The 16,877-nt window shown below is 43.2% G+C and overlaps 1 protein-coding gene across 1 annotated transcript; it reads right to left on the bottom strand.

Annotated features, from left to right (window-relative positions):
* Positions 1-4,575: 4,575 nt before the first annotated feature.
* LOC108517078 (zinc finger protein 813-like) lies at positions 4,576-14,348 on the bottom strand. The gene is given in 6 exon segments (XM_017854880.1): positions 4,576-5,334; positions 5,669-5,782; positions 5,784-5,966; positions 6,279-6,444; positions 6,447-8,072; positions 14,217-14,348. Coding segments are annotated over 6 exon segments (2,388 nt in total). The 5' UTR covers positions 14,251-14,348; the 3' UTR covers positions 4,576-5,069.
* Between the last annotated feature and the right edge of the window lie 2,529 nt (positions 14,349-16,877).

The following is a 16,877-nucleotide window of genomic DNA, read 5'->3' as shown; positions in this document are numbered from 1 at the left end:
CCACGCCCAGCTAACTTTTTGTATTTTCAGTAGAGACAGGGTTTCACAGTGTTAGCCAGGATGGTCTCAATCTCCTGACCTCGTGATCTACCCGCCTCAGCCTCCCAAAGTGCTGGGATTACAGGCATGAGCCACCGCACCCCGCCCAAGCAATTTTTCAAAGTCATTTAAAGTTTTTAAGGAGTCTCTCCTAAGCTGGACCTTTTGTGGTTTAATCACCTTGTCTTCTAATTGCATGCCCCAATATTGAAAAGGAGAAGTTCGAATTTTCTCTGTGCAATAGTCAAACCTGCATCTGAAACGGCCTGTTGAATCACAGAAAAGCAGGAAATCAAAACAGCGCACGTGGGGGCCACGCAGAGGATATCATTCATATAGCAAATGAAGTAACATTGAGGAAACTGATCCCTAACTGGGTGAAGCACGTGCCCCACAAAGTACTGACAAATAGTGGGACTGTTACGCATGCCCTGTAGCAAGACTTTCCAATGGAGGCCTGCAGCTGGAGCATTATCATTGAGGGAAAGGTCCGTAAAAGCAAATTTGTCAAAGTCCTGAGAGGCTAGTGGAATGTTAAAAAAGCAATCTTTAAAATATATGATGATTAGAGGCCAATACTCAGGGAGCATGGAGCAGGAGAGGAAACCAGGTTGCAACATCTCCATAGTTGAAGTACAGCATTAACTGCCCTGAGATCAGTGAGTGTTCTCCATTTTCCAGGTTTCTTTCGGATAACAAAGACAGGTGAATTCCATGGAGAAAAACATTCCTCAATGTGTCCCAATTCTTTATTTTTTTTGAGACGGAGTCTCCCTCTGTCCCCTGGGCTGGAGTGCAGTGGCCGGATCTCAGCTCACTGCAAGCTCCGCCTCCCAGGTTTACACCATTCTCCTGCCTCAGCCTCCCCGAGTAGCTGGGACTACAGGCGCCTGCCACCTCGCCCGGCTAGTTTTTTGTATTTTTCTTAGTAGAGACGGGGTTTCACTGTGTTAGCCAGGGTGGTCTCGATCTCCTGACCTCGTGATCCGCCCGTCTCGGCCTCCCAAAGTGCTGGGATTACAGGCTTGAGCCACCGTGCCCGGCCGCCAATGTGTCCCAATTCTATCTGTTCCAGGACTAAATTATGGATCACCTCCAGCTTTTTTGGGAGTGGCCACTGATCCACCCAAACCAGTTTCTGAGTTTTCCAAGTTAAAGGGATGGGATCTGGAGGCTTCTTTTTTTTTTTCCAAGACAGAGTTTCGCTCTTTTTACCCAGACTGGAGAGCAATGGCATGATCTCGGCTCACCGTAACCTCTGCCAAGCGATTCTCCTGCCTCAGCCTCCCGAGTAGCTGGGATTACAGGCATGCGCCACCACCCCAGCCAATTCTGTATTTTTAGTAGAGACGGGGGTTTCTCCATATTGGTCAGGCTAGTCTTGAACTCCCGACCTCAGGTGATCCACCTGCCTCAGCCTAGCAAAGTACTGGGATTACAGGCGTGAGCCACTGCACCTGGCTAGATCTGGAGGCTTGATAGTGACTGCTTCTACAAAGAATAACCAAGCCCTTTGGGGTCAAATTTATAGGACGATTGAATAGGTTCAGTAGTACCTTGGACTGATTTTCCCAGACCAGTGCCTTGAACAAATCCCATTTTTTTCATAATGTTTTTACTTTGCTCACTGTAAGTAGCATGTGGAAATGAAATTTGTGCATCCCACTGTTGTAAAAGATCTCTTCCCCAGAGATTAACTGGAATAGGTGTGATTAGAGATCGAATAGTATTGCGGGATCTGGCCAGTAGCCTGCAATGCAACGGGGCTCTCTCTTTGTTCCCAGGCAGATCAAAGAAATAATAGACACACACAAAATAGTGAAAGCTGGGTCCAGGGGGCTCACCACCTTCTGGTCCCATGGTGCTGCCATTGCACTGGATATGCCAGCATTTATTATTAAGTTTAGTGAGGGTGGGGGTAGGTGAGTGAGGGATTTAGGGTCATTTGATTATGCGGTGAGATGGTCATATGGGGATGAAGTAATTCTTCAACATAACATCTGTATGCAGAAGTACAGTATACAGAGGCAAGAATTTACAATATAAGTGTGCACAGTAATTTCTAACAGAGCCTTAAAACAGAAACAGTCTTTCCGTAACCTATGATTAGCAAGATATTAATCAGCAATAACAGTTGCAGCAAACGCTGCTTACAGACAATCCATAGAAACAGGACATGAAGCTACACAACCAGTTAGACCAGAAATTCTCAGAAGGGAGTATGCCTTAACCCTAAAGAGGTCTAGAAGGGTCGTGGCAAGATGAGGGCATTTATAGCCCTATCTTATCCACATGGACAGGCACCTCTCATGTGTCCGTTTATAGGCTCTCCACAAGGGTAGCATTCCATTCCCAGAGCTATGAACATCTGCTTTTCTGGGATAGGAATCTTGGTGATGTGAAACCTCCCTGACTGCACGTCCATTCATAGGCTCTCTGCAGGGGAAAGCACATCACAAGCTCTTGGCTCATTCTGGAAGTCCAACCTGGCATTGTCTTTACACAATCCTGCTTGCAATTTTGTATTTACAATAATCAGGAGCATTTCATCTTTTATTCCATAGAAATAGTTTCAGGGGGTCTCCCTACAGAATAGTACCAGTCTGTCCCTCCAGGCCAGGACAACATAAAACAGTGGAACTTTCATAAGCCTTGGAGGCCTGACCAACTCCCTTGAACCTGGTGGATGTGCATCCTTTGGGCAAGTCACGAGGCCACTGATGTAAAGCAATAATGGAAACATCAGCACCCATGTCAATCATGCTCACGAATTTCTTTCCCTGTACATGCATGGAACAAACAGGTCGGGTGTCAGAAATTTTGTTAGCCCAGTAAATCGCTTTACCCTGATTATCTGTACTCCCAAAACCTCCAGTTCTTTTATGAGAACTAGATCTGAATGGAATGTATGGCAGAACAAGTTAAGCAATTCGATCTCCTGCAGAGGCTTGCCAAGGAACTGCAGAACTAACAATAATGTGTATTTCCCCAGAGAAATCAGAATCAATCACACCAGTATGTACCTGAGCACCTTTTAAATTTAAGCTTGAGGGACCAACCAATAAACTAACAGAGTCAGGCAGCAAGGGTCCAAAAACACCTGTGGGAACAGCGATTGGTGACTCTCCAGGCAAAAGGGAAATGTCCCTAATAACTCCCATGCCAGAGTGCAGTGACATGACCACAGCTCACTGCAGCCTCAACCTCCCAGGCTGAAGCCATCCTCCCACCACAGACTCCACAGTAGCTGGCCCTGCAGTCATATGCCACCATGCCCAGCTAATTTTTGTATTTTTTCTAGACAAAGTGGTTTCATCATGTTGCCCAGGCTAGTTTTGAATACGTGGGCTCACATGACCCACCTGTCTTGGCCTCTGAAAGTGCTGGGATTACAGGCCTGAGACACTACATCTGATCTCATCATAAATTTGATGTTTCTTCTTGTTTCAAATTTAGCAGAATTTATATTGCTTTGATAAGAGTCTCTTTTCAAACTCATGTCTTATCCTCCTGAGTGCCTTAAACTAGAGCCTGTTCAGACTTGTTATAACACACTTCTACCAGGTTATTTTGTTGCAAAAACTGAAATTCATGCACAATTTTCTCATAATACATATTTTTCTATGAACATCTTCAAGATCCCTTGTACCAGAAAACTGTATTTAAGAGGACATTTAAAAAATGTAGATATTCAAGTGCCACTTATTTCTGGGATGCAAGGATGGTTCAACATATTCAAGCAAATCAATGTGATATACCACTTGAACAGAACGAAAGATGAAAACCACATCATCTCAATAGATGGATAAAAAGTATTTCACATAATTCAAAATCCAGTAATCATAGAAATCCTAAACAAAATAGATAGAGAAGGAAATGTAACTCAACAATAGAAAGACTATCTGTGAAATGACCAATGAGTAAACAGTCAAGCAGGGGAAATGGAATGCTTTTCCTGTAGGATCGCACATGATGCAAGAATTCTCTCACCCCTTCTATTCAATCAATACTGGCTGTCCTAGCCAGAGCAGTGAAATGGCAGAGGAAATAAAACTCATCCAAATCAGAACAAAAGAAGTAAAATTATACTTGTTTGTAGATGACATGATTTTCTATGTAGAAAATCACAAAGAGTTAACCAAAATACTACTGGAACTAGGTAACATATTCAGTAGATTTGCACAACACATTATCAGCACCAAACATTAGTTGAATTTCCATACTCTAACAATAAACAATTTTAAAAGAAAATTTTAAGACACTTCCATTTGCTGGAGAACTTAAAGAAATACTGCTGGGCACAGCGGCTCACGCCTGTAATCCCAGCACTCTGGGAGGCCGAGACGGGCGGATCACGAGGTCAGGAGATTGAGACCATCCTGGCTAACACAGTGAAACCCTGTCTCTACTAAAAAATACAAAAAATTAGCTGGGCATGGTGGCGGGCACCTGTAGTCCCAGCTACTCGGGAGGCTGAGGCAGGAGAATGGCGTGAACCCAGGAGGCAGAGCTTGCAGTAAGCAGAGATTGCACCACTGCACTACAGCCTGGGCAACAGAGCGAGATTTCGCCTCAAAAAAAAAAGAAAGAAAGAAAGAAATGTAAAAAGGTCAGAAGTTTGTACCTTGAAATCTACAAACACTGATTGAAATGATTAAAAAATAAGAGCTACAACCCATATTGATTGGAAAAATTAATATTGTTAAATGATTATATAACCCAACATTATTTAGATTCAACACGATACCCATAAAAATCCCTATCAGTTTTTGTTAAAGAAACAGAAAAGAGGCTGGGAAAATGGTTCACACCTGTTGGCCAGACTGATCTCAAACTCCTGACCTCAAGTGGTCCACCCAACTTGGCCTCCCAAAGCACTCGGATTACAGATGTGAACCACTGTGCCTGGCCCAATCCTCTTAAGATAAACACTTTAAGGTCAATTAATGCTTGAACTCAATGTTAAGTCAACTCCAACTCAAGTCAATGCTGAATTGACTCTAACGTCAATTAATGCTTGATCGTTTGCTCTACTCATTGCATTTGGAACAACTACCTCCAACATGAATTTTCTGATATTCTGCAAGGAGTGAACTCAGACTGAAGACCTTGGTACATTGATGATATTTGTAAGATTTCTGTCCAGTATGCATTCTCTGATGTCTAATGAGGTGTGAAGTGAAGGCTTTGCCACAATCATCACACTTGTGAAGTTTTTCTCCTGTATGAATTCTCCTATGTTTTGCATAAGATGAAGCTTGACTGAAGATCTTGCCACAGTCATGACATTTGTAAGTTTCTCTCCAGCATGAGTTTGCCGATGAACTGCAAGGTATGAACGATGTCTGAAAACTTCACCAAATTTATTACACTGGTATGATCTATCTTCATTCTGGATTCTCCAATGATTCACAATGTCTGTAGGGTTACTGAAAACTTTGTGACAATCATAGCATTAGTAAAGTTTCCCAACACCATGGATTGCCTGACGGTAAACAAGTGTTGACTGCCCACTAAAGACTGTCTCACTCATTACACTTGTAAGGTTTATCTCCAGTGTTAATTCTAGGATACTGTGCCAGGTGCAAATCATGCCTGAAAGCCTTGTCACAAACTCTTACATTTTGATGGTTTCTCTCCAGTATGAATTCTCCTGTGTCTTTCCAGGTTTGATGTGCGACTGAAAACTTTCTGACATTCTTCATATTTGTAAGCTTTCTCTCCAGTATGAATTCTCCTGTCATTCCAGGCTTGATTTGCGACGGTAAACTTTGACACATGGTTTGTATTCCAAAGGTTTCACTCCAGTATGAATTCTATGATGACGTGCAAGGTGTCCTTGGTGATTAAAAACCTTACCACATTCATTACACTTGTAAGGTTTCTCTCCACTACGAAGTCTATGATGGCATGTAAGGTATGACTTCCTTTTTTTTTTTTTTGAGTTGGAGTCTCACTCTGTCGCCCAGGCTGGAGTGTAGTGGCCGGATCTCAGCTCACTGCAAGCTCCGCCTCCCGGGTTCATGCCATTCTCCTGTCTCAGCCTCCCAAGTAGCTGGGACTACAGGCACCCGCCACCTCGCCTGGCTAGTTTTTTTTTTTTGTATTTTTTAGTAGAGACGGGGTTTCCCCGTGTTAGCCAGGATGGTCTCGATCTCCTGACCTTGTGATCCACCCGTCTCGGCCACCCAAAGTGCTGGGATTACAGGCTTGAGCCACCGCGCCCGGCCAGGTATGACTTCTGACTAAAGGTCTTGCCACACTCATTACACTTGTAAGGTTTCTCTCCCGTATGAAGTCTACGATGGCATGTAAGGGGTGACTTGTGACTAAAGGTCTTGCCACACTCATTACACTTGTAAGGTTTCTCTCCACTATGAAGTCTACGATGGCATGTAAGGTTAACTTACTACTAAAGGTCTTACCACACTCATTACACTTGTATGGTTTCTCTCCAGTATGAATTCTCCTATGTCCTTTAAGGTCTAATTTCAAATGGAAAGCTTTGTCACATTCTCCACATTTGTAAGGTTTCTCTCCAGTATGAACTCTACAATGGCATGTAAGGGATGACGTCCGGCTAAAGGTCTTGCCACACTCATTACACTTGCAAAGATTCTCTCCAGTATGAATTTTCCGATGTATTCCAAGGTTTGATTTGAAACTGTAAGCTTTGTCACATTCTTCACATCTGTAAGGTTTCTCTCCACTATGAAGTCTACAATGGTATGTAAGGCATGACTTCTGAGTAAAGGTCTTGCCACACTCATTACACTTGTAAGGTTTCTCTCCCGTATGAAGTCTACGATGGCATGTAAGGGATGACTTATGACGAAAGGTCTTGCCACACTCATTACACTTGTAAGGTTTCTCTCCAGTATGAAGTCTACGATGGCATGTAAGGGATTTCTTCTGAGTAAAGGTCTTGCCACACTCATCACACTTGTATGGTTTCCCTCCAGTATGAATTCTCCTATGTCCTTCAAAGGCTAATTTCAAATGGAAAGCTTTGTCACATTCTTCACATTTGTAAGGTTTCTCTCCAGTATGAAGTCTACAATGGCATGTAAGGGATGACGTCTGGCTGAAGGTCTTGCCACACTCATTATACTTGTAAGGATTCTCTTCAGTATGAAGTTTCTGATGTATTCCAAGGTTTGATTTGAAACTGTAAGCTTTGTCACATTCTTCACATTTGTAAGGTTGCTCTCCAGTATGAAGTCTACGATGGCACATAAGGTATGACTTCGGACTAAAGGTCTTGCCACACTCATTACACTTGTACAGTTTGTCTCCAGCATGAATTCTCCTATGTTTTTCAAGGCTTGATTTGAAACGGAAAGTTTTGTCACATTCTTCACATTTGTAAGGTTTCTCACCAGTGTGACTTCTATGATGGCATTCAAGGTCTCGCTTCCGATTAAAGACCTTGCCACATACATCACATTTATATTGTTTCTTTCCTAAATGGATTATCTGATGTTTTAAGAGTGAGCTATAATTATAGGCTTTGCCACTCTCATTGCATTGGAAAGATCTTTCTCTCACTTGTACTTCCTGTTTTTGTGTGAGTAATGAAGAATTCAGGAAATTATTCCCATAGTTATTAGAAATATGGGTTTTGGGGCTACAAGAAATTATTTGGGCTGTTGAAACCAAGGAAGCATCGTTGATAGACTTTTCAACTTGATTATCAATTTTCTCTTCAGTGTGAAATATGTGCAGTTCAGGCAGACGCGAATGAAAGTTTAATCCAAACTGATCTTTAATAGGTTTGTTTCCAGCATGACTTTGATCATATCGGTCTGTACTACATGTCAACTTTTTTATTTTTGTCATGGGTGCTTCATGGTCATTTCTTTCATCTTCTTGCCACTGAAAGTCAACATCATGAATATGTTTATGAATATCCTGGAAACAAAAATCTCCAAAGTGATGACTTTCATGTCTTTGCAATGTCCCTGTGTGGAACACTTCTCTATTGCCTTGCACTGTTGACAAGACCTCCTTCATTGTGCATTTGGAAGAGATATCTACAAAGTATAAACACCAAATTGTTTCAAATTAAGTACAGATGGTAAATAATGCTGAAATGTGTAAATATGATACAAAAAAACAATACTTATTTTAAACTTTCCGAACATGACCCTCAAAGCTTAGGAACAGAAAAGCATAAGATTCTTTAACAAATAAAGGGCGGTTACATGTGCTTCAAATTACTTTTATGGAAGCCAATTTCCAATATCGTGACAAAACAATGACAGGGCACAAACGTGTATCCTAAAGTAAGGAATATTTTTCCATTGTGACCCTAAAATGCCGCACAGTTTGTAAAAAACATATCACTGTCACATCAATGAAAAGTATATATTATTCATATTTACAGCATATTTACTGTATACAAATAAATGCTAAAGGACCACATGATATACTATATTGGTAAATAATTCACAACAAGCTCACGTGAGGATAACCAAAATCAATGGAAATTCTGTATTGTCAAACAATCATAGCACTGAGAAGATAAGAAAAGATTACAAAATTTAGCCAGGTGTGGTGGCCCACATCTGCAGTCCCACCTACTCGGGAGGCTGAGGCACAAGAATTATTTGAACACTAGAGGCAGAGGAAGCAGTGAGCCGAGATTGCACCACTGCACTTCAGCCTGGGTGACAAAGCGAGACTCCATCTTAAAAAACAAAACAAAACAAAAGTTAATACAATGTTTTTCTGAATAACTGTCATGAAATTACCTACGTCCTTGCAGAAAAGGCACGTTATGACTTTTTTTTTTTTTTTTTCAAACGGAGTCTCGCTCTGTCGCCCGGGCTAGAGTACAGTGGCAGGATCTCAGCTCACTGCAAGCTCCGCCTCCCGGGTTTACGCCATTCTCCTGCCTCAGCCTCCCAAGTAGCTGGGACTACAGGCGCCCACCACCTCACCCAGCTAGCTTTTGTATTTTTTAGTAGAGACGGGGTTTCACCGTGTTAGCCAGGATAGTCTCGAACTCCTGACCTCGTGATCCGCCCGTCTTGACCTCCCAAAGTGCTGGGATTAGAGGCTTGAGCCACCGCGCCCGGCCCACGTTATGACATTTTTTTAAAATTCTTTATTTTATATTTTTGAGATGAAGTTTCACTCTGTCACAACCAGTTGGAATTCAATGGCCCAATTTTGGCTCACTGCAACCTCCACCTTTTGGGTTCAAGCCATTCTCCTGCCTCAGCCTCCTATGTACTTGGGATTATAGGCACACACCACCATGCTTCGCTAATTTTTGTATTTTTAGTAGAGATAGGGTTTCAACATTTGGCCAGGTTGGTCTCAAACTTTTCACCTCAAGTGATCCACCTGCCTTAGCCTCCCAAAGTCCTGAGATGGCATGTGTGAGCCACAGCATCCGGTGGCACTTTGTGACATTAACTAGTGGACTGTGTCAGTTATACTGCGTACTACATACCGAAAAGCCTTATGTACAAACATAGAAATGAATTAGTAAAATATTGTAACCCATAAAACCAGCAAGGAAATAATAAGTACATTTACACAATCTGCAAAATTCTAAACAATTCACTGTTTAAAAAAACGCCAAACTTCTACTTTCCACCAGCACACAATATAAGAATGGAAATATATGTTAAGATCATTACCTTCTGATTTATGAGGTCAAAAAGTACACAACATTATAAGGAATAAGAATTGACTAATAGCCGGGCACGGTGGCTCAGGTCTATAATCCCAGCACTTTGGGAGGCTGAGGCGGGAGGATTATGAGGTCAGGAGTTCAAGAGTAGCCTGGCCAACATGGTGAAATCCCAACTCTACTGAAAATACAAAAAAATTTGCTGGGTATGGTGGGAGGTGCCTGTAATCTCAGCTACTTGGAAGGCTGAGGCAGGAGAATCGTTTGAACCCAGGAGGTGGAGGTTGTAGTGAGCTGAGATTGCACCACTGCAGTCCAGCCTGGGTGAGAGGGTGAGACTTCATCTCAAAATACATACATACATACATACATACATACATACATACATACATACATAAATAAATGACTAACACTGTCAGAGGGTGCAATTATGATGTCACAACTACATTTATAAAACAGCCAGGCAATACAGCAATTCTATATATGTATGAATTGTTGGCCTTAATTATCTAGTTCACTATGCACAAAATATAAATCATAGAATGTGTACTGGGAAAATTTTTAAACTGAGATCAGAGAAAACATTGTATAAATCAAATTGCACAACAAAACATCAAAAATATGATGCAGGCTCCCTGGTCTGAATGGTCCTATTGTCAAAAAGCCGTGTTCAGAGTGCTTATTCTTCAATAGGATGTTCTGCAGATGGGGCCTTTGAGAGAATTTGGTCATGGGTGTTGAATACTGGTGAACAGGTCTTGTGCTTTCATAAAAAGAGATATTAAGGAGCCCATTTCCTGTTCATCTTTCCCCCATGTCAGGACACGGCAGGAAGATGGCTGGGCTAAATCATGAAGAAGGTTCTCACCAGGAACAATTTGACTGGCACCTTGCTCTTGGATTTCCCCCTTTCCAAATTCATGAGAAATAATTTTCTATGTCTGAAGCCTCCCAGTTTAAGCTATCTCTTTTGCTGTTTGTTTTTGGGACCGAGTCACACTCTATCACCCAGGCTGGAGTGTAGTGGCACAATTCACTTGCCTCAAGAGATTTTCTTGCCTTAGCACAGAGACTTACTTTGTCGCCTGGACTGGAGTGTAGTGGGGCAATCTTGGCTCACTACAACCTCCACCTCCCGGGTTCAAGTGATTCTCCTGCCTCAGCCTCTCAAGTACTTGGGATAACAGCCATGAGCCACCACGCCCAGCTAATTTTTGTATTTTTAGTAGAGATGGGGTTTCACCACGTTGGCCAGGCTGGCCTTGAACTCCTGAACTCAGGTGATCTTCCCCTCTCGGTCTCCCAAAGTGCTGGAATTACAGGCTTGAGCCACCACGCCCAGCCAATTTCTTGTATTTAGTAGATTTGAGGTTTCACCATGTTGGCCAGACTGGTCTCAAACTCCTGACTTCAAGTGATCCTCCCACCTTGGCATCCCAAACTGCTGAGATTAGAGGCAAAAGCCAACTCTGCTGGCCAGTCTAAGCTATTTCTGTCAGTGAAATGATTAAGTCAGGAACAGGAGGATCTCATCATCAACATCACCAAAGGCTGACATATCTGATTAAACAAAGGAAGTTTAGAGCCTGTTCTATAAATCTTGCAATACTTGAAGCCATCTATAGCAATAACGTGTTTTAAAAATGTTGAGGCCGGCCAGGCATGGTGGTTCATGCCTGTCATCCCAGCACTATGGGAGGCTGAGGCAGGAGGATCACAAGGTATGGAGATCAAGACCATCCTGGCTAAGAGGGTGAATCCCTGTTTCTACCAAAAAAAAAAAAAAAGAAAAAATTAGCCAGGTGTGGTGGCACGTGCCTGTAGTCCCAGCTACTTGGGAGACTGAAGGAGAAGAATCACTTGAACCTGGGAGGCAGATGTTGCAGTTAGCCAAGATCGCACCACCACACTGCAGCCTGGGTGACAGACCAAGACTCTGTCTTAAGAAAAAATAAAAAAAGAAATGAAAAAACTCTAAAGAGTAACTCCAACCCACAAATATACACAATATTCTCCAGTAAAAGTAAATAAAATGACACACAGCCTGGGTGCGGTGGTTCACACTGGTAATCCCAGCAGTTTAGGAGACCAAGGTTGAGGGATCACTTGAGGACAGGGGTTCGAGACCAGCATGACCAAAAAGGAGAAACCCTGTGTCTACTAAAATACAAAATTGCTGGGCGCGGTGGCTCAAGCCTGTAATCCCAGCACTTTGGGAGGCCAAGACGGGTGGATCACGAGGTCAGGAGATCGAGACCATCCTGGTCTACACGGTGAAACCCCGTCTCTACTAAAAAATACAAAAAACTAGCCGGGCAAGATGGCGGGCGCCTGTAGTCCCAGCTACTTGGGAGGCTGAGGCAGGAGAATGGCGTAAACCCGGGAGGCGGAGCTTGCAGTGAGCCGAGATCGCGCCACTGCACTCCAGCCTGGGCGACAGAGCTAGACTCCGTCTCAAAAAAAAAAAAAATAATACAAAATTAGCCAGGCGTGGTGGCACATGCCTGTAATCCCAGCTACTAGGGACACTGAGGCAGGAGAATTGCTTGAACCCACAAGTTGGAGGTTGGAGTGTCCCAAGATTGTGCCATTGCACTCCAGCACGGGCGACAAGAACAAAACTTCATCTCATCAACAAATAAATAAATATAAATAAATACATGAATAGGCAAATAAAAGGACAGATACAGAAACTGGTATAAGTGTACCTTTTCTCCATAAATCAACTTTTTTTCTGTTATTTAGAAGAAAAAAGCATGAAAAAACACTGTACATACATCTTAATGAAAATGCAACATACACAGAAATAATTCTGACATAAATAAAGAGTTCTAGTGGATAAGAGTAGCTTTTGCAGGTTATGATTTTTTTTCTTTTTTTTTTTTTGAGACAGAGTCTCGTGCTGTCACCCAGGCTGCAGTGCAGTGGCGCAATGTTGGCTCACTGAAACTTCCACCTCTTGGGTTCAAGCAACTCTCCTGGGTTAGACTCTTGAGCAGCAGGATTACATGTGCCCACCATGGTGTCCAGCTAATTTTTGTATTTTTAGTAGAGACAGAGTTTCGCCATGTTAGCCAGGCTGGTTTTGATCTCCTGACTTCAGGGGATTTGCCTGCCTCGGCCTCCCACAGTGCTGGGATTAGAGGCATGAGCCACTGGGGCACAAGAATCATTTGAGCCTGAGAGGCGGAGCTCGCTGTGGTGAGCCAAGATGGTACCACTGCACTGTAGCCTTGGCAACAGAGAGTCCAGCATAAACAAAGAAAGAAAAAAGTAAATAGGAAGGGAGTCAAAGCATGTCTACACAAAAATGGAATTAAACCCAAAAATTAGGAAATGAGAATGAAGAACAAAAAAAACTACAAGAAATACAGACAATATGTAACAAATTCACAAACGAAAGGTCTTCGCCATCAGTAATACTTGAACTGTAAGTATTTAACTCTGTATTCGGAAGGCAAAGACTGGCTGAATCAACAGGAACCAACTACATGTTGTCTACAAGAGACTCATAGACTCAGCCTTAAGGACACATATATGCAATTTTTTTTTTTTTGATACGGAGTCTCGCTATGTTGCCCGGCTGGAATGCAGTGGTGATCTTGGCTCACTGCAACCTCTGACTCCCTGGTTCATGTGATTTTGTTGCCTCAGCCTCTCAAGTAGCTGTGATTATAGGCACGTGCCACCACATCCACTTGATTTTTGTGTTTTTAGAAGAGACAGAGTTTCACCATGTTGCCCAGGCTGGTCTTGATCTCCTGACATTGTAATCCACCCAGTTTGGCTTCCCAAAGTGCTGGGATTACAGGCGTCAGCCACCAGGCCCATCTGCACATATGCAAACATTTCAAAAATAAAAGCCAATGATTAGGTATGGGGGTTGGCGCCTGTAATCCCAGCTACTCGGGAGACTGAGGATCTCTTGAGCCCAGGAGATCAGGATGAATTTCAACAACACAGCAGGACGCTGTCTGGAGAAAAAACAAACTAAAAAAGTTGCCTGACATGGTGGCATGCACCTGTACCAGCTACTTGGGGAGGCTGAGGTGGGACAATCATTTGAGCCAAGGAATTCAAGATTGCAGTGAGCCATGATCACACCATCGCACTCTACACTGGATGACAGAGAGAGACACTGTATCTAAGAAAAAGAGAAAATATGGGCCAGGCACGGTGGCTCACACCTGTAATCCCAGCACTTTGGGAGGCCAAGGTGTGTCAACACCGACGTCAGGAATTCAAATTCAAGACCATCCTGGGTAACATGGTGAAACCCTGTCTCTACTAAAAAATAATACAAAAGATTAGTCGGGTATGTTGGTGGGCACCTTTAGTCCCAGCTACTTGGGAGGCTGAGGCAGGAGAACCACGTGAACCCGAAAGGCAGAGCTTGCAGTGAGCCAAGATCGTGCCACGGCACTCTAACCTGGGCAACAGACCAAGACTCCATCTCAAAAAAAAAAAAAAAAAAAAAGAAAGAAAATACAAAGATATGCAAAGGGCACATCCCCAGGAGGGAAGTTATCCTCACCCAGGGAAACCAGGTTCCTATAATTCTCCAGCATCACATCTCTGTACAGAGTCCTCTGAGCAGGGTCCAGGCATTTCCACTCCTCCTGAGAGAATTCTATGGCCACATCCCTGAAGGTCAGTAAAACCTGAAATGAAAACACATTTTAAGGAAATGGCTATGGGAGGAGTTCTTATCTCTACAGAAAATGAGAAGAGGAGAGAGGAGAAAGTGTGGATTTAAATGCAGTGAATGTTCTAGCAAATCTGAGTGAGGGATTTCTCACCACATTTTGTCTTCCCAGTTGTGTTTTACTAAACTTTTTTTTTTTTTTTTTTGAGATGGCATCTCACTCTCTTGCCCAGGCTGGAGTGCAATGGTGTAGTTTCTGCTCACTGCAACCTCCACCTCCCAGGATCAAGCGATTCTCCTGCCTTAGCCTCCTGATTAGTTGAAATTACAGGCATGCACCACCACGACCAGTTAATTTTTGTATTTTTAGCAGAAAAGGGCTTTCACGATATTGGCTAGGTTGGTCTCAAACTCCCGACCTTGTTATCTCTCTGACTCAGCTTCTCAAAGTGCTGGAATTACAGGCGTGATCCACCATGCCTGGCCCAGAAACTTTTATTGACTCACCAAGTGACATTCAGTATCTAGATGAGGCAGAGTATGAGTGATGTCTTCAGTGATGACAACGTCCACAGTGAAACATCAGAAACTAAAATCTGGCTGGGCACGGTGGCACATGCCTGTTAATCCCAGTCACCCGGGAGGCTGATGCAGGAGAATTGCTTGATCCCATGAGCCAGAGGTTGCAATGATTTGCAATCATGCAACTGCACTCCAGCCTGGACAACGGAGACTCCATCTCAAAAAAAAAAAAAAAATTAGGCCGGGCGCGGTGACTCAAGCCTGTAATCCCAGCACTTTGGGAGGCCGAGACGGGCGGATCACGAGGTCAGGAGATCAAGACCATCCTGGCTAACACTGTGAAACCCCGTCTCTACTAAAAAATACGAAAAACTAGCCGGGCGAGGTGGTGGCGCCTGTAGTCCCAGCTACTCGGAGGCTGAGGCAGGAGAATGGCGTGTACCCGGGAGGCAGAGCTTGCAGTGAGCTGAGATCCGGCCACTGCTCTCCAGCCCCGGCGACAGAGTGAGACTCCGTCTCAAAAAAAAAATGATGATAATAATAATAATAATAATAAATTAGCCAAGCATGGTGGCAGCCACCTGTGGTTCCTGCTACTTGGGAGCCTGAGGTAGGAGGATGGCTTGACCCTGAGGGTGAAGCTTAGTGAGCTGAGATCGTGCCACTGTGCTCCAGCCTGGGCAACACAGTGAGACCGAGTCTCAAAATAAAATAAAATACATGAAAACTAGATTACTCAAAGTATGAAAATCCATTATACATATATATGTCAACAAAATAATGAAACCTACACAGACTCACAAAAAACTACACGTTAATACAAAGGGTTGTCATTTTCCCCAGATTTTCAAAATGGAAAAGTTGTTCAAAATATATACATTTGTGTGTGTGTATATGTACGCATATGTGTATGTGTGTGTGTGTGTATTGTGTGTGTGGGTGTGTGTATATATATACAGGCTTTAAAAATATAAAAAGTAGCAGGTTATGTTGAGCTGAAGAAGAATCCCATCTTGCTGGAAAAGGATACATTGGCAGTTGGGGGCAGGGAAAATCTTGTCAGATCTAAGAAAACAGGAAATGCCCATCTTAGAGGAAGCAATCACCCTTTCAACTGCCTGAGCTGGAGGAATCTTCAGATATCTGTAGTAACGCAGGTGGCACAGAGGCAGCCACTATGGCACTCTTTATGCAGGGAAAAATTGCAAAGGACCCACATGTTGTCATTCAGCTAATTTCCAATACAGATGGCAAACAGCTACCTAGCCACATTTACTAACGTGAGAACTTGTAAATTTTCACAACTAGCAGCATCAAATATCAAAGTAAAATATTTACTGGAACATCAAGAAGAAAACAGACCCTGGGGTCTACTTGAGGGTGGACGGTGGAAGGAGAGGAGCAGAAAAAATAACTATTGGGGGCCGGACAAGGTGGCTCACGCCTGTAATCCCACCACTTTGGGAGGCCAAGGCAGGTGGATCACGAGTCAGGAGTTCAAGATCAGCCTGGCCCAACATGGTGAAACCCTGTCTCTACTAAAAATACAAAAATTAGCCACGCATGATAGCAGGCCCCTGTAATTTCAGCTACTCAGGAGGCTGAGGCAGAGGAATCACTCGAACCCAGGAGAAGGAGGTTGCAGTGAGCTGAGATCATGCCATTATACTCCAGCCTGGGCAACAAGAGCAAAACCCAGTCTCAAAAAAGTAAATAAATAAAAAATAGCTATTGAGTATAGGGCTTAACATCAGAGTGATGAAATAATCTGTACAACAAATCCCGATGACACTAGTTTACCTGTGTAACAAACCTTCACATGTAGCCCCAAACCTAAAGTGAAAACATAAATATCATTTTTTTTTTTTTTTTTGAGACGGAGTCTTGCTCTGTGCCTAGGTTGGAGTGCAGTGGCACAATCTCAGCTCATGACAACGTCCGCCTCCAAGGTTCCTGCAGGGGCCATTGAAAATAATATGCTGGCCGGGCGTGGTGGCTCAAGCCTGTAATCCCAGCACTTTGGGAGGC

The sequence above is a fragment of the Rhinopithecus bieti genome, unplaced genomic scaffold (genome assembly GCF_001698545.2).
Source record: "Rhinopithecus bieti isolate Rb0 unplaced genomic scaffold, ASM169854v2 scaffold_40312, whole genome shotgun sequence".
NCBI classification, from domain to species: domain Eukaryota; kingdom Metazoa; phylum Chordata; class Mammalia; order Primates; family Cercopithecidae; genus Rhinopithecus; species Rhinopithecus bieti.
Note: the sequence above shows the minus strand (reverse complement) of the source record. Positions and strands in the feature narration are given on the sequence as shown.